We start from the raw sequence: 12971 nt of genomic DNA, 5'->3' as shown, positions 1-12971 counted from the left end.
TATCATGTTTTTTTATTCACAAAATGCCTTTTCATAACAAAACTTTATAGTTTATATATCTTGCCTCTCCTATTTACCTTTTAAAAATTAAGACATTGTAAATAATACATGAATGCACATTTGTTATAAAACATCCAAATACTTGCACATGGAGCTCAGAATCACCAATCTCAATGTCTTCCTCTCCAGAAGTCATTGCTGCAGTTAGAAATGAGTCCTTGAAGATCTTCTCATTAGATTCATTTTACCTGTACTGCTGCCCGGACACCTGTACAGTTTCTAACAAATGCAACCATACTGTTGAGTACTGTTAATGCTGTTCTGCAACTTCTTTTTCACTCAGCAGTGGCGAGATTTTTCTTCCAGTATTAACAGATCCTTATTCTGTATTATTGAGAAAGACTTTGTACTGTTGAATTTAACTTTCTATTGATGGAGATCCAATTTTCACTGCTCTAAACAATGATGGGATAATCATCTTTGGACATGTTTTTCACAAACGATGGTGATCTCTAGAGCAGTGATCATGAACCTGTGGCATGTGTGTTGCAGCAAACTGTCACTGAAAGCCCTAAAAGGTTTGCTATCCCTGCTCCAGGATGTGTGAAAACCGAGATTCTGTCTCCTAATTGGATTACTTTCACCATCATGGCACAGCGATTTTTTTTGAAACAGGGTCTACTATGTAGTTTCGGCTGATCTTGATTCACTATGTAGCCTAGGCTGGCCTCAGCTCACAGCGATCCTCCTGCCTCAGCACACAGTGCTCTGTCCATAGGAATTTTTGTTGTAATCACCAACCTCCACTTTGTTTTCTTGTCCTCCCCACTCCGAGGCTGTCAGCAATGTTTTGGTAACGACACACTGCTTCCTCTTCCTCTTCACTTTTTTTTGGGTCTTTTTGAGATGGAGTCTCGCTATGCAGTTCAGGCCTTGAGCTCACTTTGTAGCCCAGGTTAGACTCAAACTTGTAATGGTTCTCCTGCCTCAGCCTCCTGAGTGCTGGGGTTACAGGTGTGTGCCACCATGCCCGGCAATGACACTGCTTCTTTCCTGGAATACTCTATTCTCTGGTCACCCATAAATCTCCTTTGGTCATTCCTACTCTACTCAATCTCTAAATATTGGGAGTTTTTCAGCCTGTCTTGAGCTCCCTTCAGTCCAGGTTCTTTTCCCAGATGTCCTTATATATTCCTAAGTGCCATCTATATGACAGTGTCTTCCAAATCCCTGTCCCAGTCCACTCTCATCATTGAGCTCTAGTCTCGTACCCAACAGCCTGCATAGCATCTTTACTTGAACGTACACCTTAGAAGCATCTACGGGAACTTACCTAGAAGAGATGGATGGACTCCCAGTTACCACCCCCTGCTTGCTCCAGTCCCCTCATGACAAGCTACCCCAACCACCCAGGTGTTTTAAGCCAGAAACAAGAGATTCATTCTTGTGTTTTGATTCAAATCTGCATTCTTTGTTCCATCTCTGCCACTTTCCCACTGCCCTTGTAATCACTGCCATCATCCTAGTTGCCCTAGGTAACTGTAAAAATCTAACTGGTTTTCTACACCTGCTAAATGAGCTCCTAGTATCAAAGCCATGTTCACTCCTTGGTTTACCCCCAATGACTTCCCACCACTTCTGGAACGGGGAAGGACTTGGATGACTGAGCCCTGCATGCTGCCCAGCTTTTCCTATGGTTCTGTCTCAAACTCTTTTTCAGCTCAAGGGTCTTTGCGTTCTTTGTTCTCACCTGGAAAGCTGACTCCTTGGCTCACAGCAGGTCACGGTCACCTCACTGAACCCTACAACCACCCAACCCAAAGCAGGTCTCATGTGCAATTACTGTGCCTGGCCCTCTGGTTACTTTTGCCTCAGGATACGCTGGCATCCATCATTCACTAATTTGCTTTTTCTCCTGGAATGTAAACTGCATTACGAGGACAAAAGTATCTCACTCACAGCTGTATCACAGGGTGGGATAGTGCTTGGTGCATCAAAGGCAGTCAGTCTGTACTTTTTTTTTTTTTTAAATTTTTTTTCCCTTTTTATCAGTACCAGGGATCGAACTCACGACTGCCTGCTTGCAAGGCAGGTGCTTATGCCGCTGAGCTAAACCTCCAGCCCCGAGTCTGTAGTATTGAGACTAATTCATCACCCTGAATTTAAATCAGGTAAGAAACACAGGTGCCTGTCATTCCCCAGCTTCTCCATTGCTAGCTGTGATGCTGGTGGAACTTCTTAAACCCCCTGTGTCCTCACTGGTATATGAGGTTCACAGTACTTAAGGACTGTTACAGATTAAATAGCATGATGCCTAGTATATAATGTTAAGATTTTCATTATTAAACAAGTTCTGTGAAGGAGTCCTTTGCTGTGTCCTAAAGGACACAAGAAGCAATCTTCCAATAACTATTTCCACATATTTACTGTTCAGGCTGGAACTTCACCTGGCTTATAAAAACTACACTTTAAGGGGCTGGGGATTTAGCTCAGCTGCACAAATGCCTGCTTGGTAATGGTCGAGAGTTTGATCCCTGGTACATCCCAAAACAAACAAACAACCTCCAAAAATTACACTTCCCCCAAACATTAATTCTGGGTTACATCCCTTGTGAATGGACCACGGACAACTTCTTACTGATACAAGTGGATGCTGCCATCATTTGGGAAATTAGCAGCTGGTGTGGCTTTTGGCACAGGAATCTTATAAGTAGGCAAACAATTCCATCATGAGTAGACATCAATGATGGTCTTTATCGATTATGTCTATAGTGAATGAATTTACCTGCTAAAAGAAAGTTTTATCTTACCCATTCATAAAGGGTTTACATTGTTTTTCCATGTACTACCCTATTACCTGCATTGCCTGTAACAAGAAACTTTTCTATAATTCAGATAGTAATAATTTTTAACTATCTTGTGACAATCAATGGCAACAAGGTTACTCAAATGTTAAAGAATATGTAAAAATAATTAGGACAATAAATAGACTTTTCTCGTTTATTTTGAAAGTTATTCAGACACCAGACAGTTTTAAAAAGGGTAGAATTAGTATTTTATTGTAATTTATAATCAGATGGCAGTTGGGTATATAGTTTCCATACTTCATACTTTTTGTAAATAAAAAAAATTAAAAGTTTTAAACAGCTGATCGCTGGTTCTATTCTTCAGAAAACACAATTAGACTAACTCATTAATGGTGGCTTCAAGCTTTTCCTTGTTAGCGCCAGAAAACTCACTCACCTGTTCAAGAGAAAATTGAATTGGTATTAGATTTAGCATTGAACCATTTTTTTAAAACAGGCTCACAAAATAGGAGGAAAGAGAAAGCATCATCTTTTTAAAAATAAACTTCCTAGATTATCGCGCATTAAATTAAAAAACTGAAAAATCTTTGAGAAAAGTCAAGTCTCAAGTATAATTTTAAAAAAATTATCACAACTATTTCTTTACAATGTTAAATGACCTATGCAAGTCTGAGAAATCTTATATATTTAAACATGAAACATCAATCACATGGACTTGGACTTAATGTCTAGTTCTAAAAAACAAGTGTTCTTTCTTTCTTCTGGTTTTTTTTTTTTTTTTTTTGGAGACAGGGTCAGGCTGCTGACCTTGAACTCCCTATAGCCTAGTTGGTCTTGAACTCACAGCATTCCTCCTACCTCAGCAGGGTGTTACAGGTGTGCTACCACGCTCAGTTCAAAGATCGGTTTTCAAGTAGGTATTACACTACGTGCTTCAAAATCAACAACAACAAAAATGACACATTCAACTTTTTTTTGCACTTCAGATACTGAACCCAGGGCCTCTGCACCGAGCTACATCTCCAGTCCCTTTTATATTTTGAGACAGGGTCTCACTAAGTTGCCCAGGCTAGGCTAGAACTTGTGACTCTCCTGTTTCAGTCTCCCAGAGTGCAGGTACTACTATACCTGCTAGAAATATTCTTGAACACAGAAAATGGTAACATGCTTAATACTGTGAGAAAACAACCGATTCAACTATCTTCATTTACATATGCTAAGTTCTTCTTTTGCCCAGTTAACGTTCTTAAAAGGTCAGACGCACGTACCTTTTTACCCTTTTTAAAAAACTGGAAGGTTGGCATACATTTGACTTCACATTCTGCAGCGACATCCTGGGGAGAGCAGCACAGGGGAACTAAGCTTTAATGGAGTAGTCCAATAGCATATGTGGTTTAATTCAGTTTTTGACTGTTTGCTTTTGTTTTCTGGAGATAGTGTCTCACTATAGTTCAGACTGGCTTTGTATTGGCAGTGAACCCCCTGCCTCAGCTAGGGTTACAGGCCTGTCCCACCACACCAGGCTGTTATCTTAAAGAAGCAATAACTTCAGCTACCACATGGATTTGGGATTTTATGTTCACCTTCACACTTCCTCAGAACAGCAGTTCTTGCTTGCAAGATTTCTAGTGTCATTATGAGATGGCATTCACGGGTGATTACAGAAGGCTGGACATTTAACCACTACTTTTTTTTATGGTATCGGGGATGGAACTCATGACCTCGCGCTTGCCAGGCAGGCACTTATGCTGCTGAGCTAAATCCCAGGCCCTAATCACAACTTCTTAATCAAAGTGCTACCCTGAAACCTTAGCAGCGCAAAACATAGTCACAAGTCAGCATAAGTGACGGAGCTTTATTATGCTGTCAGATTTGGGGCATCTTGTGTCCAGCAGAGATGACTATTCCATCTGAGCAATTTTCAAGAAAATTGCAAGTATATCATAGAAACCAGGAAAAGGTGCTCAGAGCAATGCTAATGTTTTGAGCAAGGTGACAGGATTCTATACCATAATTTAACGCCCCACACTGGACTTCTATGTTATTTCCAATATGTGTACATCCTTGTGTTTTTTCTTGGGGGGGGGGTGGTTAGGGGGAGATACCAGGAATCCAACTCACACTTGCCATGCAGGTGCTGTGCCTGAATAAATTCTGACATATCACTAGGGCAAAAACTGGAGAGTAGAATTTCTGAGCTCTAGATGACTTACATACTTTTCTTTCTAAAACTCATGCATTATGCACTGTGATATACAATGTATGTGTAATGGACCTTTGCCCACGAAAAATACATGTACGCATTTTTACCCTCCCACAGCAACATTTTAGCAACCCATTCAGTGTCTAAATGGCTTTGGTTTTTACCACTGTCATTTTCAACCTTCATATACAAATGTTGCTATACATTGGCTCATTACCCCCCATCAACCCTGGAAGAGGAAGTGCTGAAAAAGTACGTTTATTTTAAAGTCTCTGATATGTACTATGCAATTCCTTTCCAAGTAACTTCCGTTCGTTTATGATTATTCATCGTGATTTTTGAAGACTGGTATGCAATCACATTCCTAAGGTACCCCCTATCCCACCTACAAAAGCACAAGCTTTATAGATTTTGCTGTGACCCAACTTTCCTAGGCCATTTCCTCAACAGTCAGATAGAAACAAGTGTTTACAAGATATGAGATAAGATGGGGGGGGGGTGTACAATGCCCATCACGCTCATATGTTGAATATTTTCTAGGCTTTTATTTTTTTTTTTTTTTTGGAGTTGAACTCAGGACCTTGCATTTGCCAGACAGGCAGTTGTGTTGCTGAGCTATATCCTCGGCCTTTTCCTAGGCTTTTTATCTTTATATTCCTTTTAAATTTATTTGGAAATAAAGAATGATGCAGAGATGCAAATTTTAATCAAGTGATACATTGTTAATTTGACTAAATAGAGTTGGCTATATTTTTCTGCACTGCTGCTTTGTTTTTTGAGACACGGCCTTGTTATTCAGTTTAGGCTGGCCTCGAACACCTGGTGACCCTCCTGCCTCAGACTCCGGATTACAGGTGTGCACTACTACGACCAGGAACACAGTATTCTCGTCTACTACAACATTTTACCTCACCTTGTAGAGTTTGACAGCTTTGCACCCAATCTAAAATTTTGATTAGAAAATAGAGGACTATATTTACCTTAAAAAATTTAAACTTATTGGCTTCTAGGTTAAAGCTCCATAGAGACAAAATAAATTTAAGCATGCTTTTTCTACTTCTACTATCAACTCACTCCTGATTCTTCTAATCAAAACTGAAACACAAGGCATTTCCAAAGGCTGCAAAATACTCCAGTCTAAAAATCACATTGTTTCTTGTTTTCATTTACAAGATAAATATATACTCTTGCCTGCCAATTATGTTCAGTCTATCGTTTTCCCTGTGCTCATACTTTTCCACAAATACAACATTACTTTTACACATGAGGGCCTGTAACTGTCCATTTGAACCTATGATGCCTATAAGATAATTTCTTCCTGCTCAAGTGTTTAGGGATGCATCATATGCCAGCTCAATCTTGAGGCTGAATTCAGTCAGCACTGAAAATGTTCCTGACTTCAGATCACTTTGGATTTTAGACTAGGGATGTTCGGTTTGTATCACCATACCTGAACTTCACAGAGAACTTATTACATGCCAGACACTGCTTTAAGCACTTTGTGTCACCTCCTTCAACCAACAACTACTTTACAGAGGATGAAACTGAGGCACTAAAGAGATAAATGACTTCACCAAGCCACCACTGAGCTAGAAATAGGTGAGTGGTCTGGGTACAGAATCTGTCCCATTTCACTACCCTAAGGCAAGAGGAAAATGGGAGGCAAAGAACATTATGAGGACAAAAAAGAAAGGCAAGGCTTGCCTAGGGCAGAGTGAGGTAATGGGAGAAGGTACAGGGAACACAAGAGGTGAAAATTAACCAGGAACTAGCAGGGTAGGAGAGGAAAGAATGGACCAGAGGACAGCACAAAGCAGGAATCTTCCCAGACGGTCAAGTCAGTAAATGAGCTCAAGCAGCAGCTGGTGTTGGGCTCTGACATGCTTGGAATACCCGTTTTAAGTGACCTTCCAGCCCCGTTAGTGGGCACGCCCTGTTTACTTAGCGAACAGCAGCTCCGGAAGGCCAACGCGGCAGGCAGGGAAAGGGCTGAAATCTAGCTCGAGCACCTTTGCTGTCATAGTGACCTGCCCTAAGCGAACATGTTCACTCATCTGTAAAGAGGCCTGAGATGCTGTATCCGGAGCAGCAACCCCAGCTCCGGGCTGGGTGACAGACAAGGTCACATGCCTAGGCCCAGCTCGGCGTCCACCTGGAGTGCAGTGGGGAGGAGGAAGCGTAGAGGAAGGGGAGTCAGGCCACCTCACTCCAAATGCTCACTCAGCCCTGTACGCCAGGGACGACAGTCTGTCTGGGTTTCCTCACAGCTAAGTCAGTGCTGGTAACATGAAGGACTTGAGTGAGTCAGTACGTGTAAGCCACGCAGATCAGTACGTATGTCATGTGCAAAACAGGCTTTGGTTAAATAAACCATCCTGGGGGTTCCTTCCAATTATTCTTAGCTTTCTTTAAGGTACTTTTTGTTTAAAGCAACTGGGTCCCACCCCACCCCCCATCCCCTCTCCTTTTTCTTTTGGGCAGATTGAGGATTAAACTCTGGGCCTTTGCCCTGAGTATTTTTTAACAGGGTGGGGATACCCTATTTTAAAAAAGTTTTGAGACAGGGTCTAGCTAAATTGCCCAGGACAGGCTCAAACTTGTCATCCTCCTGCTTCAGCCTCCTAGTTTGGTGGGATTCCATTTGTGTGTAAGGTACCACTGACTGGACTTATTGTATAGTCAAATCTGGTTTCTGTTTATTGAGCATTTTTCAGACTGGTAGATGTAGAGTTTTAGACAGGTACAAAGTCTCAAGATACAGAAGCCTCTATCTCTTGTAGCTTATCTACTGTCACGCTCCTTCAGGATGTGGTATAAACATTTCCTGATATCTAGGATTAAATCCTTAACTGGCACAATTATCTGGTTCTTCTGAAACAGCGTGATTCAGATAGGGTTATTGTTCTAGTTTTATCTGATACATTTATGGGAGAAAAAAACACTGTACAATTCAGACACAAAGCCCAGTTTGAAAACATCAATAGTATCTTGAATTTTCAGCTACATACCTGACAGTCATCCACATCTACTTCAAGGAACACCACGTTGGAATATTTTTCAGACAGGGACTGGAAAATTTAAAATGAAAAATTTAAAAAGATTTAGAACCGGTAAGGCAATCAATACAGTCATGCTTCTTCAATGGAAAACTAGGGGCCAAATAAGTATAAGGAACATACATTTCCCTTCAAATCAAATCCTTCCTAGTGCAAAATAACTTGGCACACTGTGAGTACCAAATTTCAAACTGAGTGTTATTTCAACTTGAAAAAAGGTAAAATTAACTAAGATGAAGGAAATGAACTTCTGAAAGTTGTCTTCAATGGGCTCCATGTATCATGTCTACATTACATGTTACTTTCAACCAATGATCCAACAAAAACCCCAAACCGTCCTTTTCTCTGAAATTTTTTATTTTATGACTGACAACCCCCAAATCACGAATCTCTTACGTACATGAAAGAAAGGCTTGATCATTTTGCAAGGCCCACACCATGTGGCTGAGAAATCAACTACTACAAGTTTATCTCCTGCATCATTCAAGGCTTCTTGAAAGGCCTCCTAAAAAGGACAAAAGAAAACCTTACGTTAAATACAGTAGTACATTTCCAAGAGCCTTGAGGACTCAATAATGTGCCATAAAACATGAGCTAGGTCTTGATTCCAGAACCTATTTTTACCAAAAAATTCTCAGACAAGGCAAATAAATTAGATTTGAAGGAATTGGTAATTATATTTGATAAGATGAAACAAGATACATGTAAATTGTACTGAGAGTCACATTTTCACGAGTGTCTTATAAAATGGTATGAGTTCCCTAAATTATATTAAAATGAAGCAAGCGAAAGGAAAATAACAATTGGTATTTATACTGAAAATGCTTCTGTATCAATCGTAGGTTTATGGTAGACACTAGGTTCATATGGATTGATGGAGGAGGAGTCATTAAAATTGAGAGAAAGTCACAGACACTTTAGCAAAGGAAAAACTAACACTTGAAATATTCGATTGCTTCCACCACTCCAAAAAAAAAGTTCGGAAGACAAAAACCGCTAACATTCAGATATCACACTGGCATAAGCATAGTCCTGGGTTGAGATCACACAGCTTACTCACCTTTGACTTTTGCCCTTTGGCTCGAAACTATGCCCTCACTGTTGATGGAATGAACCACAGTATAAGCTCTTTGTGAAGGAAATTTCTACACATATTATTTTGCATACAGCCTACATATTAAATGAAATTCCCATCAGAACTGATGGAGAAATCCCTTACCACCAAACCCCTGAATTATTTACCAATGGTCTAGATACTGTAACCATAGAGAACCTAACAATCAAGTTACAAGAAATACACTTTAAGCACAATTAGTCAGTCAGTGGTGATTAAAGCCTAAACAAACAACAAAGATAAAAACACTAATATTTATATCTGAAGTCTATGATTTCTCTCAGGCAAAATGTCGGGCAAATTGCTTTAACTAAAACTGACACTTCCTCCTACCTTACAAGTTAAGAATCATGTTAGACCTGGCCCAGTAAAGGAAAATAAATAAATAAAACACCATGAAGTTAAAATACAAACACACTAAAACCAAAAACTAATGTGAGTTCTCATGGAGTAGTTACTTCTTTGGGGTTTTTTAATTTGCACCTCATATTTTGGAGAAAACAATGGACAGGTGGTATTTTTAAGAATGATACAAAATGGTATGAAAGATCTTGTTTCAATTTTTGATTATTTTGAGGTAGTCTCTCCATGCAGCCCAGGACTGAACTCAGTGATCCTCCTGCCTCAGCCTCTTGTGAGTGTACGAATTACCACCATGTCAAGATCTCTGTAATTTTTTCAGTTATACAGATACACAAATTCCCCACCTTTGTGCATGGAGATGGGTTGAGGGGTGGGGAGGGATTGGGATCAGTCGAAAACAAGTCAGATGTATGGATGTTATTTTTCCAACCACTACTGATTATGCTGGATGAATCTGAAAGTTTTCCCTTTTTGAAGGTCTATTTGTTCTATACTATAAATTTCAAGTAAGATGGTAGAAAAGCTGAACATGTTCTTTTTATGAACATGGCTGATCCTTAATAAAAACTTGCAGGGATTAACTTTTAAGATTAAAAAAAAAAGAATACTTTTCCTTTTTATTTATTTCTTGAAACAGGGCTTACTACATAGCTCAGGTTGATCTTGACTCACTATGTAGCCAAGACAGGCCTCGAATGGCAATCTTCCTGCTTCAGCCTCCTGAGTGCTGGGATTATAGGCATGTACCAACACGCCCAGTTAAACAACAGTATTTCAAACACCCTCAGTTTCTTAAAAACAGTTTTAAATCATATTCAGACAAAACTACCTGAAATTCTGAAAGCAACAGTAACTTTTAGCTCAGTTAGTGAAAGCCATGTGTGCAGATTACACTACACACACACATTTTCTTATGATCCTTAGTTTGCCTACAATATTTGTGGAAATAATATTTGTAGGTATTAGCTTGAAAATCATTCAAGGCTACCTTACTATGAGACCAATCACAGCTGGGCATAGTTGCACAGGCCTGAGGCAGGAGGATTCCAAATCCAAACCCAGTTTGAGCAACTTAGCAAGACCCTGCTTCAAATTACAAAGGAGGGGATGGGGCAAGGAAGCACTGGGGATGTGGTTCTGTGCAAAGGCCCTGAGTTCAATCTCAGTTGCAGGAGAAAAATTTTTAAAAAGCAAGAAGCCAATTATAATGTGTGGCTCCTAGAAACAGTATTGATAAAACATCCTTATTACTAACATAATTTGGAAATAAAACACAGCTAGGGTGAATAAAAGGAGCAACAACTCTTTCTAAACATATTCAACTCAAGGGTTATAATGACCCTGAGTTATCATTTAGCCAAGTGTCAGGCATGCATTAAGTGGTAGCTGTAGTTGTCATTCTTAAAAAAAAAAAAAAAAAAAGTAACTCAACTGTTGATTTCTTTCTATCACATTTACAGTTCACTATGCTACTCAAATCTGGAGCAGATGGCAGGATAACCCCAAACCACCCAAGCAGTGCTTCGAAGACTTGTTTCAGATGCCCAGTGATACCAACTTTGTCCTTCAGGATGAAAATTTAAGGTATATCTAATATTTACAGACAGTTAACTTCATTGGTGACTCTGGATCACACTAACTTAATACCGCCCAGGGCCTCAGGGCTCAAGGTGTGGTACTGTTTTGAGTATCGAATTTTCTATCTCTCTTGCACACCAGTCTTAGTGGAGAAGGGAGGAAGTGTCCTAACTGTTAACTCACACAGGGAAATGTGCTCTAGGAACTAAACCAAATTCCTGTTTGCAGTGGATGTACCTTGAGCAAACTAGGCCACTCAGAGGTCTTCTGGCTCCTTCCCTGGGTTTTCCCCTGCAGCATTAGTAGGATGAGGTTGTGTGACACTGAAGAACAGAGAACCCCACCCTCCTCGTCTTCCCCAGGCCCAAAAATTATCAAACGTATCTTTGCAACAATGAGATGGCTATTTTAACGTATATACTCACACAATTAAAGGACAAAATCCAGTAAGAAAAACGAGTAAAGACAAGAAAACAGATGGCAAAAAAAACCTGAGTAATAAAGTAACAAAAGGATCTGTTAAGTACCACTACAGACAGTGCAACATTATCTCTGTTTCTGAGCCCAATCCAGCACCAAATTTGCTCAAGAATGTGAGCAGGGTGGACAGTGTCTCCAAATGCGAGGGGCCTTTATCCATCAATTTCCCCCCAACTCACATGCTGCCTCTTCTCTGAACAAACATTTCCTAAGTGGCTGCAGTACAGCAGGCACTGTCCGCCAATCTTCACGGTGTTAGGCTTACAGAAAGTTTCAAAACCGGGTACACTTTTTTTTTCCCTTGGGTATTTCTAAAAGGACGGAACCACGGGCTGGGTACTCACAGGCCGATCAGCACCCAGTCCCACGCGGCTGCACCCAGTCCCACGCGGCTACACCCAGCGGGAACCCTGGCTCCCACAAAACCTACTGATTTGATGAATCACGAGTGGGCAGGGCTACAGAGGCCCCTGGGCCCAGCCTTGAGTCATGCCAAAGCCAGCGCCGCCGGAAACACGCTCTGCACCACAGGAGGAGTCGTCGGGGCGGCGCGGCCTGGATCCCCTCACTTCCTCGCTGCCACCTGGGGCGCGCGCCACAGGGTCTCTAGCCGTGGTCCGCTCCAGGACAGACCCAGCACGGATCGCCTCAGGCCCGCACAGGCCGAAGCAGCTGGGACTCTCTAGGCCCAGACCTGCGCCCCAGCCCTCTAGGGTAGAGCGCACTAAGCGATTGGCAGTGGCAGCCAGTGACCCCGCACCTCCTTCCCTGGCGCTCAGGCTTTTAGTCCGGGTCCGAAACCAGATACATAGGGGTCATGGGCGGACCCTCTTCAATCCTCCACCTTTCACCGGTCGGGGTTACCAGCGCGGACCGTGGTGCATGAGTGTGGTGTGGGGAACCCGCCTTCCCCGCACGCGTGCATCCGCGGGGCGCACTGGGCGCGGGCAGCGCTGGCCACCACGACCCCGCCCTCCACGGAGCCTCCCCTCCCTAGGCAGAGCTCCAGAGCCTCGGACGCGTCTAGGCCCGGGTCTGTCTCAGTCCCAGACCAAGCCCCGGCGTCCCCTGTCCGGCGCGTCACCTTCCCCCGTTCCGGAGGGTGCGCGTATCGTCCTGGCTTTCCCAAGAAGCACTTACTTTGCTTTCAATCTGCTGCACCATTTTGGCTGCTGAGGGCCTGACGAGCTACTGGAAGCAAGGGAGAAAAGCAGATGGAAGGCGCTGGACGTAGCTCAGAGCCAGCGCGCAGCCCGCCTTCCCTTTATAGTGATGGGGCGGGGCAAGGCGGCGGGTGCGCGCGCGTGAGTGGGGCGGGAGCGCGTCCGCTCAGGCCTCCCGCGCTCCCTTGGCTACGGCGGCCAGGCCCC

At 42.3% G+C, this 12971-nt stretch overlaps 1 protein-coding gene across 1 annotated transcript; it reads right to left on the bottom strand.

Moving 5' to 3' along the window:
- Positions 1-3031: 3031 nt before the first annotated feature.
- Txn (thioredoxin) lies at positions 3032-12902 on the bottom strand. The gene is made up of 5 exons (XM_003463781.5): positions 12742-12902; positions 8467-8571; positions 8019-8078; positions 4076-4141; positions 3032-3243 (listed from the first exon to the last, which is right to left on the bottom strand). Exons 1-5 carry the CDS (start codon positions 12763-12765, stop codon positions 3181-3183), a joined length of 318 nt encoding a protein of 105 aa, XP_003463829.1. The 5' UTR covers positions 12766-12902; the 3' UTR covers positions 3032-3180.
- Between the last annotated feature and the right edge of the window lie 69 nt (positions 12903-12971).

Source organism: Cavia porcellus, unplaced genomic scaffold (assembly GCF_034190915.1).
Source record: "Cavia porcellus strain 051 isolate PalLab524CR breed Dunkin Hartley unplaced genomic scaffold, mCavPor4.1 scaffold_1, whole genome shotgun sequence".
NCBI lineage: Eukaryota > Metazoa > Chordata > Mammalia > Rodentia > Caviidae > Cavia > Cavia porcellus.
Note: the sequence above shows the minus strand (reverse complement) of the source record. Positions and strands in the feature narration are given on the sequence as shown.